The following is a 22810-nucleotide window of genomic DNA, read 5'->3' on the forward strand; positions in this document are numbered from 1 at the left end:
GGTGAGTAATTTCCAGGCAGCTCTGCAGAGTGTTGTCTGGGTTAAATACTGTATTTTGGAGGGTTCTTATGTGTGATTATGGAGGTTTGAGGCATGCTGGAAGAAAAACGGAGAAACTTCAGAAGAGCAGAGGTTTAACAAAAAATCTTCGACAAGGAAAGGCTTCGCCTTTTGTTTCATTCATGGCAAAGTTCCCTCATTTTGCCTTTTTTTCTTCTTTCCACCATTGCCCCCCTTCTAAGAATTGCTTTCTTAACTTCCCTTTATTTATGTCAGCCTTAATGCCTCAGAAGTGCTCCATTATTTAACAGGAAAGTGCAGAACAAATAAAGAATAATGCTTCAATTTATGTGATGATTACCCACTCTCTTCAAGCGGTGAAATCCCACCTCAGAGGTAGAACGTCCCATTTATAGCTTAAAGAAAGCAGGGCTTAGCTTAAGTAGTGGAGGTTAATTTAAGAAATAGGATGTATTTTTCAATAAGAGCGCTGCTTTAGTAAAGCCAGTTAATACCGGCCGGGCCCCGGAAGCGCCGCGGGTCTCTTTTCAGCAACATTAACAGCTGCAGATGGAAGTGAGCGCAGAGTGGCTACTTTACTGGCTGCCGAGGTCACACTGCCTCTTAACAACCCTGACGGCATTTTTTTCTCGTCAAATCCATTTCCCACGAAGCCCCGAACTATTTCACAGCAACAGGTGCAGCTGTGAACTGTTGGCTGCGGGATGGAGAGCAAATGGGAGAGGTGAAGAGAAAAACAGCGTGGGTTGGGCCATGAGTGGAGCTGAGAAATGACCGGCTGGACTCAAACACCCAAGAACACAGCAAAAGGAGGGAAAAAAAACCATCCTCAACTTCAATAGCTAAACAAAAAAGAAACAGACAGAATATCATGGCAACAGCATTATCAGTATGAGTGGATACGAGTCACGAAAAGGAGGATGTTGGGTAACATTTTCCAACTGCTCATCAGCTAAAAACGTCTCGTCTTCAAATAATCTACCCAAGTGTCATTCTGTTGTTCAAATTCAGCTAAAACTCCCAGTTGTGTTTGGCGAGTGTATCCACGCCAACCAGCCCAGTTTCTGGGATTTCTACACCTCTATGTTGGGAGCCGGAGGCTCCAACCATGGAGCACTTCAGCTTTTACATCCATTTAGACCTCACGTCGGCTAAAACTGGAGAACTACACCCCGGTGATGTCACCCAGTTTTCCGCAGTGATCTTGAAGCCTCTTTTTCCTCGCACTGTACAGTGCCATGTTGGAAATGGGTTGAACAGACCAGGAAACCCAGCAGAACCACACCCACGCTATGTCAATCACAGTGTCAAGTCTGCTTCATTTTGATTTTTTGGTTCAAAAATATTTGACTATATTTTTCGGCACAACAGACGAGCCTCGCCAGAGCCACATGGTGTCACATTTATGTCAAAAGGACCATGTTCACAAGCAGGTTACATTATTCATTCGGTGTGGTTGCAGAATTAAAATTAAAAATTCAATAACTGGCCCAAAAAAATTGAAAGCATTCAATACTCACAGCCCTCCTGACCCTCAGCAATGCATCAACTGGAGGTCAATATGTTTTATGAATGATAAGCCTTAAGGGTAAGGGGTTCTGGAGCGTGTGGGGGACTGTGATTGACAGTCAGCGGCAACAGCCCCGAGCTCTGATGGAAGAGCTGCGACAGGAGCGCTGCAAACTTGTGAACTTCACTGTGAGCTGTAGGTGGTGCGAAAGGAGATTTGTTTCTCAAATCACCTCGTTAATATAAATATCTGGAAATATTGGCTATTACAGCAAATACAAAAACAAAAAAAACTCACTTCCCGACTTTATTGCCTGCTCTGCAGAACAAGTTGCGGTTCATTTAGCTTGGAAGCTTGAATAATGTCACACCAGAGTCCACATCAATACTCTGGTATTTTTAGCATCTACAGAGTGTGTCCACTGATAAAAACTGAACATTACTGTAAGTGTGAGCTCATGTGAATAAATGAGACAGCTGTTAAACGATTAAATCAGGAGTTTACTTTCTTGATGCAAGTAGCAGACGTCCGTCGCGGGTAGCAACTCTGAAATCAGAAGGCTTTTCGGTTAAAACTTCCAACTGAGAACGTGGAGATTTCTGCATCGGAGCGCAAATTAGAAACCACATACGCAAGGACCTCCGTTTCTTACATGAAGCCTTGAATTTAACGGCTGCTTTAAGCGTTTACCCTTACAAGTCCTGAATTCAAGCACTGGCACAACAACTCCCTCTTCTTTGTTGCCTCACCGAGGCAAGCTGAAACACCTCGAGAGCGCCGCTGAAAGCTATTCCACTGCGTCTTAAAAAGACGCGAGGCATGTGAACTGCAAATACGGCACTCTGCTGTAAATAAAGCTGTTGAGAGCTCAAATCAATCACTTATCTGAAACGAGGTGGCGGTGCAGGCCGCCTGCCTATAGTTCCTATAGCTCTGGGTGTCAAAGGTGGGGCGTGTATGTACATGAAGCAGAGGAATCAATCCTGCCACTGAGCTTCAGCTTCAGCTCAAACGGATAATGTCACAGAGCCTACAGAAGCGACAAGGACGTACAGTGAGGCTCCCGCCCACGAGCGCACGGGCCGGCATAAAGAGAGAAGCCTCTTTGTCTCAGTGAGATATTCACACATGGAAATGTCAAACAGGAGAGGCACGGGTTCAACATGTTTACTGCGATGCGGCCCGTTGGAAAGAAAAATCAAGAGACAAACAGTACGGGGTGCCGGCATACGCTGCAGACGCAAGGTCGTCCGCTTTGCAATGACTTAAGTAATAAACCTAATTCACTACACGGTAAATGTGGATGTCAGAGTGCAGAGGGTTTTGTTTTTGGACGGAGCCTTGAACTAAATCAACCTAAAAGGGTTACCCTAAAATCATGTTGGAAGTTTAGTGAGCAGAAAAATAAAACACTGTACTTGAGATTCATTGGAAAAGGTGACGATATTTATGCGCAAATAATCCACGTAATGTTGAGCAATTACTAGCTATTCTTCACAAATATAGTTTGTCCAGCATAAGCAAGGTAATACAAGTTTAAATACAAACAAACTAATAATTCCACATCCCCGTATTTCCTGAGACCCTGAAGCCAGACGGCACTTAAGCCCCCTGAAAACTCAGCTGTGTCAAAACAGATGAAAGAAAAGAGGCAAAACAAAAGGAGTGAAAGCAAAGTAATGCCTGAAGGAGGAAAACTAAAGTGGCTCAAAGCAGCGGTATGCCATTTACTTTACATCAACATGTCCAGTTACGTGATAACAACAACCGACTGTGGGACTGTGCTGGAAGCTAAGCTAACGTGGAGGTTATTTAGAACTAAAAAAAAACAAAAAAAAACAATTTAAATCTCTCTGCATCACACTGAAGCCATTTCTAAAAAACCTTAATAAACCAGACTTCTGATTCTGAGTGGAGGTACTTCCTCAAGAATAAAGCTCTTTGTCCTTTACGTGAAGATTAAAATGCGACACACCCACCCCCCCATTTCCACATTTTCTTTCCCTCTTGTGAAAAGCAGTGACCTCATAGCATTTTATAGAGGCTCATCTTTCTCTCCCACTCATACAAGAGATTTATCAAGTTTAACCGTGACCCACTTTGGTTGCGGACACTTCAGCGATGCCTGCCCGTGCAAAACATCTACAAACCCGACCCACTTCCCAAGTCACCAGGGCTTTTTGGAAAAACCACCTCTCGCTCTCTCTCACCCCGACATTTAAAATGTCACATTCTATCCATTTAGCTGATGAGTGCATCCACAGTAATTAAGCTCCGAGTACATGAAACAAACTGCAAGGATGGAAGGTGTTTGCATGACCGCAGAACGATCAGATAAGTCCATTAGAACAAAGCTTTCAAAGAGTAATTAGGTGGTAAACAGGATGTGGTTCAGCAGAGAGCGAGTGTAATAAGAAAATAGAAAAGAAATCAAGTTGTAGCAGAGATTTCAGATTACCGGTAACCGTCATCTTTTGTTCAGTGGCCAACAGGTCTGAAGAACTTGAGTGCACGAGTTACGGTGGACAAGAAGAGGCTGAGGGTGATGCTAATTAACCCAAATGCTGATAAACTATCCTGATCACGTGAACTAAGCAGAGTAAATTCAGAACCATGGCCTCTATAAGTAATGAAATGACAGGTGATTTAAGGTTTTAAGGCCACTGTGGCATCTATACGTCGCGTACACTCACTGGAGCTAAGAATGAGATCTCGTCCACATTGTTCCATTGAAGTGTGTGTAAACCACATTGTTTTTATGATCCATTAACACATCAGTCCATAAAGTAATTACCCAAGTCACACCCTTGTGTGCACTTTAAACCCAAACCATGTGTATTCTTGAAAGTGCTGTTAGAAATGACACGGCTCATCTAAGACATGTATTATATCAGCACATCTGGTATCAAATAAAGGTAAAGCATCTGATTACAGCAGATACGATCTACAATATCTCACTATTTGTTTTACCATGATTGATTTCAAATGTGAAAAAATGAAGAGAAACGTTTAGACACTTTCCAAATTGGCACTCGTACCTGTGTCACTCAAGTTGCCCAGGAACCACACTTTATTTGATATATTTGTCACTAAAAGTATTAATTCCTCTCGAGTGAAACTGTATCCTCTGAATCTTTTGTAACTGACATTTTCATTATAAGCTATATATGACACCAGCTGCTGGAACAGTTGCTGAGCTGTGGGCGTTCGTGCGAGGTCATATCTCAGGAATGGCTTGAAGGATCTGGATGATTGACACTTCTACAGAATCTTCACTGCCAATAGAATCAATTGGCAGGCTACAAATATGTGTTACTTCAGGCACCATCCAATCACAATGAAGACTGTGTGTGTGTGTGTTTTTTTTAAATGCTCCTCAGTTGTCTGATGAAATTAAGGTGTTTTTTTTCTCTAAACAGTGACTTGGAATTACATGAATTGAAATGTTTTTCCACTGGAAACTAAATTATGACAGTAAAACACCTACCGTAAGGTATATTGTATCGTGCTTTGAGTGATTAAAATAGCTTGAAGAATATTTGCATCATCAGGAAAAGGTTAAAAAAAAAAAAAAACATCCTAAAATTATGTGTTATTAGAAATCATACCAAGAAAACCTAGAAGAAACACCATTATATATAACACAAATATTGATCTCTGATGAGCTTTAGCAGCCTGATCTTTCCTTAAAAGAAAAAAAAAAATTATGAAAACTTTTGCATAAAATATGCTCGTACCAAGCTTAAAACAGCAAAGTGCACAAAGCGCCAGGTCTCATAGGAGATATGCTACATTCTGTCTTCATTGGTTAATAAGTATTATCAATGAATACATGCAGAAATAAAGAAAAAACTATTTAAATACCAACTTAACTTCTTATTTCCTTCTAAGGAACTAAGGAAATGTTTGTGCTGAAACCCATGATAAAACAATTTGCTACAGATTCAATCCTAGATACCCCCACAAGGACTTTCCATCATCTCTGACTCATTGAATTTCTGGGATTGGGAAATGTGATTGCGAGAAATGTCTCCTTGAAATATTTCTTTTCATGAGGCGGAAACAGCCTGAGCTGCACAAAATCCCTCTCTCAGAAACGACAGGTCAACCGGCAGTTCTCTGGAAAGCCGACTTCCACAGAGGAAGCTGAAATCACAGGGGAGAGCTCCGTCAGATCCGCCGTGTTAGAACATGGCTCTTTGTTAGCACAGCGACAGGTTTACAAGGCCCGAGCCGCGCAGCAGAGATGGTTCTGGTCTGATCTGAGGCCAGGCCGGGCAGGCGTATGCTGGGTGGGAAATGACCGCCAACCACCTGCCAAATGTTTGACAAATTTCGACTAAGCCACTTTGGCAGGTAGCCAGCCAAAGCTTGGTGGTTTTGTTCTCGAGACTCTAAAGCTGCAGCTGCCTGGTGTTTCCACAATTTTGAGAACAATCCACATCCCTGAAGAAGTAAGTTGTAACATCACAAGGTTTCGTAAGAGCTCTGCAGTTTCCAGTGACCTTTTCTTTCATGCTTTCACATTTCTAGATTCATTGAAGGGTCATCTTAGTCACGCAGTGCAGACACACCACAAAGTAAGCGCTTGGTTCTGGAAATCCAGAGCAAATTTACATCCTCAATCCATAACTCTGGTGAAAAAGGTGACATTTGAGATTCAAGACACGTCCATCAAGTGTGTTTTGCCTGATAACTGTTGAGAAACATGAAATGACGTCCAATTTCCTATCTGTAAGTGGTCACAGAGGCGGGCTGCACAGCATTTTGCTCTGCAGCCCCATAATGAAGTGGCGTTTTGGCGGGCCAGGCCTCCGCTCAGCACTGAAGTAGGTAAACAGCTCATTCATCAAGGCTTTTTTTGTGCTGCTGCCAGCACCAGGGATTGTTCATTATGACGGAATTTGTTGTTAGGATCAACTTATCATCTTTTGCAGGGCAGAGATGAAATACATCTAAGGGTTATGTGTGACTGCTCGGGGCGTTGGCTTGTGTGGACATCTGCGTAATGGGCGTTAAAGAAACCAAAGTGAGTGATGATTTCTTAACAGGGTTGAATGAAGAAGTTAGGTTGAGGGCCAGGTCAAAATGCTCTCTGCAGAACTTGCCTCTTCCTCTGCCTGTTGTCGGTGCTGATGCCATTTGACACTCCTCCCCCACAGTGACTCAAGATCCAGCTAAACACAGCTCTGCATGTGTGACTAACTGCATTAATTTGGCAGAAAACGTCTAATCATAGCAGCACTAACACACTGATGGAATCACTGCAAGTCTTCATTCTCTACACACCAAGTTTGGTGTGAGGTCTAATTAATTAATTAATCCTGCGCAGACATCCTCGTTTCGTACCTGAAGAAACATCCTAAACGAGGAAACAAGGATATGAGGATTTCTGAAGCTGCATTTCCAAGCTGCATTTTTTTTTTTTTTTTTTTTAAATCAGATATGAACAGCTAGCTGACATTCCGTCAGCACAGACCGACCAACGGCCGGTCACACGGGCCTGTTGTTAAAATTAACCCCACAACAAACAACTCTTATTTATGTATGTTTTATTCACAGCTCTGAAGTCAAAACAGCGCTAAGTAGCAAAAGTGATGACAGCTAGCCGTGTGCTGTGTTGGCCGCCGATCAAAAGTCCATGCCCCTAATTAAACAAACATCTGGTGCTTTATATATTAACCTGTAAATGATTATTCCACGTACAGATGTCATGGATAAGAAATCCAACTATGGACACTAAAACTGTTTCATGAACCAAGATTTAAATATGTTTTCACCTGCTGTAAATTTGGATGTCGATGGAGATCGACTCACTTTCAGAGCTGTCCCTAGTGTTCGATGGACAAACTGCAACTTTTCCTACCATCTCAACTAGTAATATTTTTCTTCTCTTGGGTGTAAACTATAGTACATCTGTAGTACAGAGACTCCTGCAGGTGATTTCCACACCTCACCACCTGTAGTCCACCTCTAGTGTCATGATGAATAATCTCCCAGTGCTCTTATTTTGAAAACTGTCTACGGCTGCTGATTTCCTGACCAACTCATGGAGTCTTTGCTCCTGTTAAAACTAGACCAGCTACATATTTCCCAGGTGAGCGTGGCGTCAAGTCAGATAAGGTACTTCTCTGCAAGCGTGAAAACACAAGCACTGCCTGGAGCAGTCACCATCAGCTCAGACATCCAGTTTACATTTGAACAGTTGAAAGTTGACAGTTGAAAGCGCCACAAAAGGAGTTTTTTCAGATTAAAATATCAGTTTCAAAGCCATTTGAAGTGACGGTGGTCTTTATTGGGAAAAAAAACACCCAACGTATTTCTGTCTTAGTCTCCTGTTGTGCCAATATTGTTGTTTAAGGGGACCTTGTCTCACATAAACAATGATCAGACAAGCTCACAGAGCTACAGAGAACATCATGGCAGAGGGGTGTAAAGAGCTCAAGAAAGTAAAGATGGAAGAGAAAACTAGAGACCAAGCAAGAAACCAGAGAACAGTTTCTTAAAAAGTGACTTAACCTCCACGCGTGTGGGTTACAAATTGCTGCTTTAACAAAGGATTATCCAACTAGTGGGTGCAATACCACCTAGGGCTGGGCGATATGGGCTTTTATTAATATCTCGATATTTTTAGGCCATGTCACGATACACGATATATATCTCGATATCTTGCCTTAGCCTTGAATTAACACGTTCATGCCTACAATCACACCAGTATGATGATTCTATATCTACATTAAAACATTCTTGTTCATACTGCATTAATATATGCTCATTTTAAACTTTCATACAAAAAGGGGGAATAAGTCAAATTTACCAAAACTGTATTTATTAAACAGTTACTAAGCAGTGAGTGGCACAAACATAAAAAGTGTAATTTCAAAAGTGCACGTTGCATCTCTCTGACTCCCCGTCTGAAGAACATCTGGTAAGAACATGTTCTGGTCCTGGTTTTACCAGGATGACCAGGTTTTACCAGGTTTTACCAGGATGAGCTGCTCTGAGCAGCAGGGGCCCCTTAGAGCACCTTTATATTAAATTGTAGGTGCAGGGACTGCAATGTTTCATCCTCTCCTCCTTTACTTTGCATCACTTTCACTTATTGTTAGAAATATGACCTCATATAGTCTTGTTTGACTTTGTTTCAATGATAGTGATTAATTTCATGTGGCCACATTTAAGCAACACTAGGTGACGTTTCTCAGTTCTGGAAGAAAAAAGCCTGAATTATGGTTCCGCGTTAAATCAACGCAGAACCTACGGCGTAGGGTACGGCGTAGGGTACGCGGCGACGCGCACTTACGCCGTAGGCTCTGCGTTGGTGTAACGCGGAACCATAAATCAGCCTAAAGGCTCGGCTCCTCGGCTCTCCACAGAGCCGTTCGCATCGTGCGAGGAGAAAACATCCCCTCCCGTCTTTACTAAGCCGGTTAGCTTTGAAAAGAGTCCGCCGCGCGTAGCAACCGCGCAGATGAGCTCACGGCGCAAACAGGCCGAGTTTGGGAAAGTTAAGTTAAAGCGGGGGAAGTGAGCGGTGGTCCCGGACCGCAGCGCTGGCACCAGCAGCTGGTCGGGGGCCAATGATAACGCACACACGACAGCACGTGACTGACATGTGTGACAGGGTGCGCTTGTTTTATGTCTCAGAGAAGGAGAAGAGACGAGAGAGCGAGAAAAGCCTGTCATTTAATGCCCGCGACTAAAAGCAAAATGCATGAAAATTTATACTCGAATATGCACGATAGAGTCATTTTGTACATCGCACAGAGTAGAAGCCGAGATACATCGGCTATCCTCGATATATCGCCCAGCCCTAATACCACCCCATAAGGCTTTACGTTGTGATCTGAGATAGAACAACTTTCCTCTTTTTATGGCCGACGTTGATTTTCAGAAATAATGGTGGCCATTTATTAATTTATTTTGGCCGATGTTGGTGGGTTTTTTTTTCCATTTTACTCTCCAATATATATTCTTATAATCATAATTCACAGATGTTTCAACTGTAAGTGAATATTTATGAAAAACATTTTAAAAATGACATTCATTTAAGTATTAAGTATTTATCAGTACAGTGCTGCTTCTTAGTGGCATTTACTAAAAAAAAAAAAAAAAGGGGGAAAGAAAAGTTGTGATTTAAAAAAAAAAGAAAAAAAAACAAGACAACCAATTCTAACAAGCTAAATTTAACTTTAGTTCTCCACATACGCCATCAGTCCTGCATCTCTGACTCCAGAACGTGGGCCGGCCAGTGAGGAATACATCCCACCACTTTGCCTCCAGGGCAGCTTCTCGCCGGCGTGGATAACGATTTTTCTACACCATTTATAGCGTTTGGGCTATTGCAGGCATGGGGGACCGAGGGCAGCATGGGGGACCACTAGCCCATGGCGGGGCTACCACCTCAGCGTATACTGCGCCCCGTTTTAGTCCGCTGATGAGCCAGTTAGTGAGAACTTCCTAAATCCTCAAGAACACGGTGATTAATAAAAAAATAATCAGACTTATTTTGTTGAATGGAAAGGAAAAGCTGCGGAGAAGTTACATAAATGCATTAATTCTGTTTTTTCTGCAGCAGCAGTGGTAATCCCGCAGCTTTGGCTGAATGAATAGAGAGGTTAGCAGTGCAGTCCGAGCGTGGAGCCTCACAGACGCACACCATGTTACAGTAGACAGTCATTTACAGAGCAGCCTGGAACTCTCTGGAGTGCAGCGTTAATGCTCAATCAGATGTTGTCGTGACATGGCAGGGGTGGTTGGCTCGGCTCTGGCGAGCCGGTCACAAAGACTGCACTCTTTCCGTGGCAGGGAGGAGGAGGAGCGGGGGCATTAAAAACCACGGCACTCAGCAACTGAATCCAATCCCTCTAATCCTCGCTGGAATGCCCGAGCCCATTGGTCTCCGCCTCAATTAGCGCTGATGGAGCCGGTTGTTGGACAGGTCAGGAGAGCACCTGGGTCTCCCGACGTGAGCGGCCCGGGACTGGACTCACAGTACCGTCTCTCTTCAGCATGATGCGCCGCGGTCGCCCACCCGCATGCCGTACATTCTTTGCGAGACGAGCAATTTCAAACGCCCCGTTATCTCTCTGGGGCAACTGAGGGGAGATGTGCAAAGCCCCCCCCCCCGGCCTCAACAGATACCCCCCTCTGCTTGAATTGTTTGGATTTATTTGAAGGGTGTGTTAAGTGCCACTTGGGCTTAAGGCTGAACTGCGTATTGAATTTGCAGCGATATTGCAATATCTCCAAGCCTGCAGCTCAGCCGCTTCAATTCATTTCTGTAAAACAAGCAATCAATGAGTGGAGAATAAAGAGGGAGTGGGGCACGCGGAGGAGGAGACTGGCAGCTGAGCCATTAGACGAGAGGAGATTGGCTCTTTGTGAATCCAGTCCAACTCAGAGATATTTCCCACAATCCACAGCTGCAGAGTTACTGGATGTGCTTTAGACATCACAATACAACGCAGACTCTCACTGTAAGTCATCAAAATATATTAACCGCCGGCAGCTTTGATTAAACTAGACGGGAGAAGTGTACAGAAATACTCCCCGAGGTCGACGTTAGCCCACACTGGATCCCGGGTGGTTTCTGCTGCTGCTGGTGTGTTTAACTACTTCGCCGCCCCGTTCTGAGTCATCTCACGTGGCCCTCCAAGATATGTTGTCTGCCGTTCCATTATGTTCACTGTTTGCGCTCACCAGCATCACATTTGTACGAGGCAAACCAATAAACATTGGGAGTCAATAAATCCCACTGTTTCATCCATCCAGCCATCCGCTGAACTCACTGACTCCTGGTTTTATATTTAGTGTAAACCAATGACATACTGGTCACGAGGCACCAGAGCCAAAATAAAACACCAACTCTCGTGTATTTTTAATTGAGGTTACATAACAGGTGCAGCAAGCGAAGGGGCTTGACTTCCCTGAAGCAGAGAGTGACCATGCTGCATCTGTAGGGTTTACTGTTGTTATTAATTCTCCTCTTTTTTTTTTTTTTACTGATGAGTAGCAATGTTGACTCAGGCAACTCTTGGATTTCATTTCCGGAAGAAAAACTTTGTTTCAAGACTGAACAAATCCCTTTTTCACTTGCCAGATGGAGGCTGGCACTAACAGTGTCAAAAGACGAATCTGTTACAAGAGCTGAAAGGCCTTGTTACCAAGGTGAAAAAGCAGCGACAGGCACAGGACATTCTCCAGCTTTTTGGAGATTTGGTTCATGGATCTCTGCTGTGTTTTGATGTTCATCTCTTTTACGTACAACTTCAATTTCTTTTTGGATCATGACAGCAGCAATAGGAGTCAGCGTCCTGGTGAAGCCAGAAGATCATGAGCAAACAGTTTTCATCCCAGCGCACTCTGGCCCACAGACACAGTTACTGTTTAGTGGTTTTGGTGATAAGAGCTCAGAGCGACCTCCATCACAGCGAGGAATCTTGGCAGGAGATGGCTGAAGACAAAGAGGAGGAGGAGGAGAAAAGAAGCCACGTAAAGCTGGCGGAGACCCTCGAGAGAGCCTGAAACAAGAGCATGATGAATGTACAGCTCGCAGTTTTTAATCAGGGATCAAAGCGGGGCCGCTACGTCTGAGCAGCCAGCCTGTCTAGACTCAAACCCATCGCAAGCGCATAAAGCGACATTTGCAGGATGCATTAATTACAGCCGAGGGCCACTTCGTACCAACCTGAGCTAGAAATTAGCACCCGCCACCTGCTAAGTACGGGTTATTTTGTGTAGTGATGGGTCACTTCATACCTAAAGCAAAGAACTAAATAAATCATAGCCAAGCAATTCGTCATTCCACAACAGAGGCGGTGATTTTCACCTGTGCATATTCTGCAACACACAACGTGTTAGCACAGCAAAGCAGCGGTGGGCCGACACTTTTTTCCTCTCTTTATATACAATTACCAGGATCATAGTTACAAGATGAACAGAGCCAGAAAAAAAAAAAACAAGAGACATACCGCGAGGGGAGACAAGGTTACATTTTTGAACATGTGTGAAGAGATAAATTAGGATTACATTCTCTTGAGCACGCTGAGGGTTGCGGTTCAAACCAGCAGCTATGTCCTTTGGACAAAAACCTATAAATAAAAATGATTCAAGACTACCAGTCACCCAAGTGCAGTGTTGTGCTAGTTACTGAAAAATAGTAACTAGTTACCGTTACTAGTTACTTTATTAAAAAAGTAACTCAGTTAGTAACTCAGTTACTTAGACCAAAAAGTAATGCGTTACTATAAAAAGTAACTAGTTACTTTAAATAAAAACATTTTTTTAAATGCTCCCATTAATGCCCCTCTAGTCTTCATTTCAGCAGGTACTGTATGGATTTACATTGTGCATCGTGTTCTGCATTCTGATTGGCTAAACAGTCTCCCCGCTTCTTCACTTCCGGTATCAATAACGTTGGTTGCTTAGCAACAAGCTGAGAACGGCCAATGAGCTTCAGCAGCAGCTCAAGAACGGGACTCTTTGATGAATCGTTCATTACAGTCTCAGATATAATCCATGTCGGTTTATAACAATCTTTTTGCCCAGAACAAAAAAGAGCGACAACAACGACCTATAACAATTTTCTTCTCTCGAAAAAACACACCTGCACCGCGGCTTTAGGAGAAAAAGACGCTACAGAGTCGGGATGCAGCGGCTCAGAAGAGCAGTGGAATACGTGCGAGGCGTTGCTGATCTCCGCAATTTGAATATTATTATAATTGTAAAAAGAATTTCACTTATCACGGGTTCTTTTTGGAACGTAACCCCTGCGAAAAACGAGGGATTACTGTAATGACAATATCTCCACGTTGAGAAACTCTCCTTCTCTTGGCTCATGACATGATGACCGTCATGTTTTTGAACGCACACACACTACATTTCCTCCGGTCTCCACGTGTGGGGAAAAAAAGCTTCACTGTCGCCAGAAATAACGGAGTAACGCACCGTTTGGTAACGGTAACTGCGTTACTGAATTTAAAAAGTAATGCTTTAGAGTATTAGTTACCGCAAAACTAACGGCGTTACTGTAACTCGTTACTAAATAACGCGTTAGTCCCAACACTGCTCAAGTGTCACATCGTAAAATAAACTGTTCAGGGATACTGACAGTCAGCGGTAACAGTTGCATGAAGAAGGCTTAGATGGAGACCATGGCTTTTAAGTAATACCTATAAAGGTTTGGAGATAATAGTTGGTATTTAGAAATCCCCCTGCCAACCCTGATACCAACACATCCTTTGGTCTCGATCCCGATCCATACATGGGTCTACCAACAAGATGTAAGCACACGTTTTACGCAATGAAGACAAACCAACGCGCTGATCTTCACCTTGTTGGCATGGCAATAGAAAACACTGGCAAGGCAATGCTGGTTCTAAACCCAATAACAGAAATGTTAAGATGTTTGCAAATAAATCCACAGCTGATCACAGACTATCCAGAGCAAACTAAATATTAACCTGTTTGCTCTATAATTCAACAAAGAAGCAGCTGCTTTACTCTCAACAACATCCAAAAGGAGGTGATGCGCTCAATATGTTCCTCATCATTTGTCTTGATTTAAGTGAGTAATGACTGCAACAGCAGCTTAAAGACCTCCCATTGCTTGCTGTGCATTTGTGTGTCGGGATTTTGCTGATGCTTTCATTTGACGTCATCTACAGCAAGCCGAGTGGGTTTTGCTCAAACACGTGCCAACCGAATGACCAGACAATTATAAGAATTATCTACATGTGTAAGATTTCATTAAAATGAATTGTATCCACAAGACATCTGGAAGGGTAAGTAGTGTTATAATTTCGTTAACAACTATGACAACAAAAGGGAGAACATTGCAGCTTCACTCCTCTTTCAATAACACATCACTGCTTCCTCCAAGGATGCAAAGGCTGAATTAAATATGTATGACTACTAGTCCCTTCGCTGGCCGTGCGCTGCTGCTCTGAAAGACTTTGAAACCTACAGCATTTGCAAATAATCCTTAGCATTGCTTTGACCTGTTTGTGGTGTCGAGTGTACGTGCATCAAACAGTGACAGCCTCAGAAATCCACACCAGAGCTGCTTTCCAGTGACTTCCTCCAGTTACTTCAGCTCTGAAGTGCATTTTCGCTGCATTGCCCTGTGTGGCAATATCATCCGAATCATACCAGGAGCAGGTTGAAACAAATCTCCGCTGCAGAAGAAAATCCCCTCGGTAGTGATTATGACTGTGCTGACAATTTTTAATTGTAGTGAAAGTTTCAGCAGTCATTCATGTGGTAAGTGTGCTTCAGGAAGCCTTAGGCCTTTGAAATCTCTTAAGGCATCATTGCAAGACTTCAAAACAGTTTGATTTTATGACATTATTACAAGATAAATACAGTCAATCTTGTTAGAAGTCGGTTAAGTCTCCCTGCTCAGCGACTTAAAGCAACACAAACAGAGAACAAGTTTCCCCAAATTAAATTTCTAAAAGATTATCTGCACCATGTTTCCTGAGCTACTGATGATTAAATACATTGATGTCTGCCTTGTGCAAATAAAGATGTCATTCAAGAGAAAAGGCAGGAAGATTTTGTTGGTTGATAAAATCCACTGCAACCTTTTTTTCCTCTTTCTAAAAGGCCTTGCTTTTATTGACGCACATCTTTCAGTACAAAGTTGGTCATTCATCATCCAGAACACAAAAGCCCTGACCGGGGCTAAATTTAACCAGCCCTGTAACTGGTCCAGGGGTCATAATTTCCTAATCCAGCACTGGCAGCGCCGTCTTAGGTCAACATTTCACCTCGGTGAGCAGCAAACTGCCGGAGCGCTTTGTCTCCATGAACCCGAAGCACAGAATGATGCACGGCCCTGCGAGGAAGCAGGCCAGCTAGTTGGGCCCGATGGGAAACTGGGGCTACATCTGGCCTTAACAAATACACCTGTGCTTTTGAAGCCTAATGCATAATGTAAAAGAAGAACATATTAGAAATGGGTAGGAGAAGGAAAATGGGACAAGAGCTGGTAGGCCGTCTTCCACCACACTGGGAAGAAATAAAACATTGCAGTAGAAGGATTCGGAGCAGAGAAGCATTGTGCACAGAGAGGTTAAAAGTATTTACACTTGAAACGTCCCATCTTAGCCACACAAGTTAATTAATAAATAAAAATAAATGGACAAGGTTTCTCACTTTCATTACTTCGGTGCCTGTCCAAACAACTCAAAGACTAAACATTGGACCCGTGAAGCTGGAGCACACATTAGTTTTCCTGTGGTTTTAATTTAACATTAGAAGCAGCACGTCATGTCTCACAATGATTAACCACGTCTGGGAAGCGAAGAGAAGGAGAAGCTGGTCCAAACAACATTGATTTTTACTTTACTGAAAATGATTCACTGATTTTAACAAACAAAAAAAACAAAACTATTAGTTTATGGTCTAATTTTACAATCTTAGATGTTTCAAAATCCGATCTTGCACCACCAATATATGTGTAAATGTGAAAACCTAACCCCAGCGGAGGGAAAGTCTGTGTCCCTTTCCAACCTCAACAACTGGAGGGAAGAAAAGAAAAAAAAAACTCCATCCATGGCCTCAAAGATAGATGGAGAGTTTCCAGCGTGGAGACTGTTTGACGACAGAGCCCCACAGCCCAGTTGTGCAGCTGGTGAATGTAAATTATTCCCAGCTTAATGAGACCGAACACATCGACTAAGTTCAGATACTGTTTCAGGTTGGGTTTGACGTGCAGCAGGGCTGAAACTGAATCACCACATCGGCTGTGCTGCTGAGGATTGTTTAAAAAGAGATTTTCTGTCCTCGCCATAATGATGCAACCTTACACTGGTGTGCAAGAGGATCAATGTCTTTGTGAAACTGCTGCAGCTCACAAAACACGAGGCAGAGACTGGAAATATCCATCGCTCGCTCTCGCATAGATAAATTTAAACAAATTACAAGCAAAACACGACCAGTGAGAGAGTCAGGAGGACAGATTGTTCAACTACAGCCTATTTATACTCACTAACTCGTTACAGAAGTATGTGATGGTCAAAAGGGTCAAATAGTCATATGAGGCATATATTAGTACACAAAAGTGTCACAACACTAAGACCAATTAATTGGTTCATGTGCTGACACATTTTGACATATCCTGACATGACATGGGAAATGTCACCACTAACTTTGCTGCTCACGGTGGATCTGCATGTGTTGCTACTTATGATGCTCGAGTCTCGACTGCAAATATTTGCCATTTCGGAGTTCAAGCTCAGAGGTCACCTGTCGAACAGATGAGCCGACTTCTCCGAGCGCCCGCTGCAGCTGCTGGAAGTCTGGCGCTCCGACCGGCGGAGCAAAGCGTGCAGGAGAAGCCGTTTCCCATCCAGTCACAGCAACAAGTCTTAAGGGAGGACTTATTCACTCCAGTTTGGGTCCAAAGACTGACTATGACACCAGTTCTCTACTAAAACATCAGCATCACGAAAGCATCATTAGAACAAGTAATGTGTGGTTTTAAAGCGTGTATAAAGATGTACAAATCAGGTTTAATTAGTAAAGATCTTAATTATGTGTAAAACAAAAACAGCTTATGGTAAGGTATCACGTTTCCTGTCAGTAACGGCAAACTATCAGTCCAGTCTGGCAACACAACACTATACGAAATCCAATCCATTAACATTACCACTATAACGATTAATCTTATCATGATCTACAGGGAACTAACCTCACTAATGAAGCAACAAGACTCATACACAATGAAGCCGTGTTTCCATCTGCAGCGTTCCTCAAACGCCGCGTCAGTCGTTGGACATACAGACTTAGCAAACTACCACTCCCTACCACCTAGTGGCAGTAGTGGACCACTTTCAATATTTGCAAATTGAAGATGGCAATTGTGAAGAAATAAACACAGGAAAAAATGTAATAGAAATCACATTATAAACACGGAAGGAGGTGAGATGCTGAGAAATGGGAGAGACGACTCCTACTCAAAGTTAGACGGCCATACGGCGTCATCTCCTGCCCACCGATTTCCAGTTAGGGGAGATTCAATACCCCCCTCCACCCGGCAGGTTCTCAGGACCACTCTCCAAGTACCGACCCCCGTGCCGTGTCATCGGTCTTGTGGAGGTAAATCCTCTTTTATTTCAACTGTTTAGCCAACGTAAACCTACCCAGAAGCCCTGCTAATCGAAACAGACGTTTCCCATGCAACAAAAAACCCACAACATTCTGCAGACGACGGCCTTCTGCAGTGTTACGTTTTCATTTGTAACTGTGGAGCGTGACAGGAAAGGGAGGTAGAACAACTTCCGTTGTTTGTTTGATAATTGCTTGTAGCCATCTAAAGAGGAAGAACATTCGAAAAAAAAAGCCAAAACAAGTATGTTGGGCTGCTTGATTAAAAGGGTGGGAGTCATAATAATGATCGTTTTGGTCAATAATTATCATGATTATCAAATAACAAAGCATTTTTTTTTTTTTACTTTCTATAAAAATGTTGACATTTCCAATTAACTTCACAATTTACGACTAAAAAGGTCTTTGCACATTAAAGGTGAAGCGACTTAACGGCAGAAAACTATGAATAATCGGGATGCAAAAATGTCGTTTTGTTTGCCTATTCACACCTGGCGCGACATGAATTTGCAATATCACCAAACCAAACACGACATCGTCCCAGTGGTCACATTGTGACTTCATGCCAAACAAAAAAGATGAGCAGAGAAAGGAAGTGTGTTATCAGATAAGCAGCAGAAAGGTGGACTCCCGCGCGCGTAGTCCCCCTCCTCTTGCACGGCAAGCAGACCAACACCATTTAACCACATTCACTCACATGACATTTAAATGACAGTTAATATTTCACCGTCCTGACAGCCGCACATGCAGCAGCAATTTCATAACTGTCCTGGCTGACAACCGGATAATAATTGATGTTGTTCGTTATCAACAAAAGAAAAATTCCCATGCATCATTCACGGGTCAGTTTTGTGGTAAATTCATCTGAAGACTTAAGTTAGTAGCTTCCAAAAAACAAAACTACAACTTGTTTTGACAGTCTCCAGTTTACTTTGAAAAGTCTGAATCTATCCTGATGTATTTTGGCATGACGAAGCAGACCTCATCAAATAAACCTGGTGTGGTTTCAGGCCCCCCTCCCTTATCAGAGGTTTCCTGGTACCGTCTTGAGCCGTGCCAGTTCAACTTGGATTTCCTAGAGGATTATTATTCCAGCTCGAGTGGAAACCATTCATTTCTCCACTTCAGACAGTAATGATCGCGTACAATAATCATCTGCTTCAGTATAAACGGCACCTGGCTCGCACTCGAAGCAACGCTGACTATTACCCAATTTAAGAAACCTTTTCATTTCTAACCACACGCTTAAAGCCACTTCAGGGCTCGCTGAAAATGTTCTGCAATTGGAGAGCCTATTTAACTTTATCCTCTTCTTGAGTATTTTTAACAACCCAGGTTGCTCCCGTCTTTTATTTCCCAAAACAACACAGAAAACCATCTTCTTCAATTCCAAAATAATGCACAAAAGGTTTACAGGTTGTAGGATTTTAACACAAACCTCACTCTCCGCTTAAAAGTGATGCATCCCTCCACTTAATTAATTCTTAGTAATACACAATAAAAAGGAGAAATTCTGCCCCCAGGTTCAATTTTTGTTTCGCAATCCCTGGTTAGATGACGAGCCCTGTCAATCAAATAAACTAATAAAACAAACCGCTGCTATTATAACAGGAAGTTACAATCCCTGGCTTGAAATGTGGCACCTTTCTGTCATGTTAGGAAGTTGACAGCACTACAAACCCGAGTATTATGACGCTTGCCTGAATGTCCCGCTGGCATTCACACTTTGTTGACCCATCTGTGAAACACTGCCTGGTCATACATGTGCCATTCTGACCTAAATAGGCTTATATAGTAGAGATGGAGTTCTTTACGCTTGTTCCACCTTGTTCAAATGACGTGTCAGTGGTATTTTTCTTCCCAGGTATCTGGCAAGAGAAAGTAAAGCACAAACCAGTAGAGGCAGATCTCCCTGTCACACAAGAATTGACTTTTAAGTCCACCCACATCCACGTAAACAATGTTGAGCAAGTAAAAACAGCAGCGCTACTTGGTTGACCTCTTTCTTTATAACCTTGTCAACATTCTTGAGATGCTCACCTTTGGGAAATAAAAACATGAGAAAAATGCTCGCCAACCTGGGCACCTTCAATTGCTTTTCGAAGAGTTAAATAGTGTCACTTACATTTTATACGTGTTCATAACATGAAAATGACGTGTCAGCCATGATTTAAATCCTTTCCCGAGCACCTGATGTTAAACTTGACTTTCAAATCAGATTTACACTTTACAACAGTCTTAAACCATCCCAGCAAGGTTAAAATTAACTTAAAAGGGGGAATGCTATGATTAAAAAATAAATAAATATGTGCATTTGAAGTGGCTTCCCACTAAAGACACATTAACATAATTCTTCTATCTATCTCCCTGTCACACAAGAATTGACTTTTAAGTCCACCCACATCCACGTAAACAATGTTGAGCAAGTAAAAACAGCAGCGCTACTTGGTTGACCTCTTTCTTTATAACCTTGTCAACATTCTCGAGATGCTCACCTTTGGGAAATAAAGACATGAGAAAAATGCTCGCCAACCTGGGCACCTTCAATTGCTTTCTCGAAGAGTTAAATAGTGTCACTTACATTTTATACGTGTTCATAACATGAAAAGCTCAGAGTTTTAAAGAAAATGACGTGTCAGCCATGATCTAAATCCCTTCCCCAGCACCTGATGTTAAACTTGACTTTCAATCAGATTATTTACACATTTACAACAGTCTTAAACCATCCCAGCATTTGAAGTGGTTCCCACTAAAGACACATTAACATAACTCTTCTATCCATATCACAGAAATATTATGAATAAAGTTAGGGAAAAAAAATAGCTCTATAAAAACTAAACAGTTTGACCCAGCATGCCTCACTCAGCTCCACAGAGTTGACTACATTTGCCACGGCCACATGAAGAAGCTGAAGATGCATTAAAAAGGGCACCGACGAGGGTGTTTTTCTTTTTTCCACCCATCCCACGGGGCTGCATTGCTTTGCACTGCATTCTTGACACACAAAAACAAGAAGCAGTGCAATGCACTCTGCAGAGGAAACAATACGCGTTGCAATGCATTCCCCACACCGACACTCCCGCACCCAGTACTGGAGTTGAGGGGGGATGAGGGGGGATGGAAGGCACCCCCCCCTGAAATAAAAACGGTCCAAATCATCCCCCCTTTCCATCCCTTATGTCATTTCATCAATGATTGTGGTTTTACTGCTATTTCAACATTTAGAGTCATCACCAGAAAAATAACTTATTTGACAATTTTCACCTGTTTCAAGTAAATTTTCACTTGAAATAAGTAGAAAAATCTACCAGTGGGACAAGATTTATCTTCTTATTACAAGCAAAACAATTTTGTCCCACTGGCAGATTTTTCTACTTATTTCAAGTGAAAATCTACTTGAAACAGGTGAAAATTGTTGTTTTTTCCAGTGATGAGTCTTGTTTTAAGTGTAATGAGATTTTTTTTACTAAAATGAGACATTTTAACTAGAAATAAGACAAATATTCTTGTTAAGATTGTGAGTTTTTGCAGTGATCCATTTTACTTATCCTGTGAAGGACAGAGTCATATTGATAAGTTCAGAAAAGTGTTTTTTATTGTTGTGTTTTGATGTATTTGATGTAAGCCCAGTGGATATTTAAAGCTTACAGAAGGCTGCATTTAACTGCTGCTATGTCATTCCTGCAGTATTTCTGCAGGTGTTTTGGTCACTGCTATTATTTGTAATATATTATATTATTTGTAATCAGCACAAATTATCTGTCCCCATATGATAAAACCCACCACCCCCCCTGATTTTTGCCCACACCCACCTGAAGAGCAGGAGATGAGGAAAACGGCGAAGGCCAGTTTTGTGGCGTCTCCCATCTTCCATCCGAATCTGATCCTCTAACTAAAAAAAAAAAAAAAAAAAAAAAAAAAAGATTTCCTATCACAACCCCCCTTAGAAACACTTCACCCCGGCTCAGTTGATTTAAATGTCTTGCTGCTCCAACGAGCACCGTCTCTGGTCAATTGGCATCTTTATAAATCGAGTCCAAATCCCAGTGATCCCAGTTTAAACCAGTCGTGTTGTTATTCCCAGGTCTACAGGCTTGTAGAGGTGTTGGTGTCTCCAGGTCGGGGCTGTACCTGCCAGCTCTGCAGCATGGTTGTGGACTGATCACCTGTACCGGAGTTATTCTGAAAACAGCGGCTCACTGAGCCGAGCCCTGGCCGGGCTGGGGGCGCATCCATCGGTCTGGGGATCGATCACACCCCGCTCCCCAACACTTCTCCCCACCGACCTCCGTCGCATAGCAGTAAAAAGAAATGTCAATTAATAGTTGAAACGGGCATTCCCCACGCTTTTGTTGTTGTGAAACCTTCAACCGCTGCTGTATATTCCGCCTGGGAGGCTTCGGTGCTTCGTGTTCCGTCCGGGGAAACAGCCGATTATTAACGAGGCTCCAATAGGCAAAGGTTTGCCCTCTCCAAAGTGAGCTGAACAAACCCGCTCCCGGTCGGAATGTCTCGAAATGACAAGGGAACGGTGTGTTTTGATGGCGACCACCGTCGGAAGATGCCGTTAATCCGCGGAGCTGTCGAGTTCGGGACGAGCTGGATTTTTCCGAGTCCGTCGCCTCCTCCGGTCGGGACAATTTCAAGATGGCGTCACTGTGTCCTGTCAGGCGCGCCAAGCTGGTACACTCAGCTTCCTGGGGGGGATTTCAAAATAAAACACTGTTGTTAATTTCTTGTATTGAACTGGGTACAGAAAACAGTGACAATGGAATCATTTATTTGAACCCTCAAACACCAAATAGTTCTCCTGTGGAGATATTTGCTGAGCCAGTAGAAGAAACATAATAATAATAATAATAATAATAATAATAATAATAATAATAATAATAATAATAATAATAATAATAATAATAATAATACATTCTAGGCAAGGTTAGTTTATTTATATAGCACAATTCAACACAAGGTAATTCAAAGTGCTTTACATCAACATTAAAAGCGGCAAGACATAATTACACAGTAAATAACAAATAAAATGAAATAAAATTATGAGAAAAAAAGGTAAAATAATAAAAAGCAGAAGTTGCTGAAAACTAAGGGCAGTAGAGTACCGCAGGTACACATCTCATTCGCAGTTTTCAGAAAGTATTTAATTTAAGAGTA

At 42.5% G+C, this 22810-nt stretch overlaps 1 protein-coding gene across 3 annotated transcripts in view; it reads right to left on the reverse strand.

The window, feature by feature from the left end:
• Window positions 1-22310, reverse strand: part of acvr2ab (activin A receptor type 2Ab) — a 59791-nt gene extending 37481 nt beyond the window's left edge. Inside the window, exon 1 of one of the 3 annotated variants that reach the window (XM_061716265.1) lies at window positions 21457-22310. In XM_061716265.1, coding sequence (XP_061572249.1) covers window positions 21457-21511 — 55 coding nt within the window. In that variant the 5' untranslated portion in view covers window positions 21512-22310. The remainder of the gene's footprint in view (window positions 1-21456) is intronic. The other 2 variants (XM_061716264.1, XM_061716266.1) reach the window with 2 other exon arrangements.
• Window positions 22311-22810: the final 500 nt, after the last annotated feature.

The sequence above is a fragment of the Cololabis saira genome, chromosome 24, assembly GCF_033807715.1.
Source record: "Cololabis saira isolate AMF1-May2022 chromosome 24, fColSai1.1, whole genome shotgun sequence".
NCBI classification, from domain to species: domain Eukaryota; kingdom Metazoa; phylum Chordata; class Actinopteri; order Beloniformes; family Belonidae; genus Cololabis; species Cololabis saira.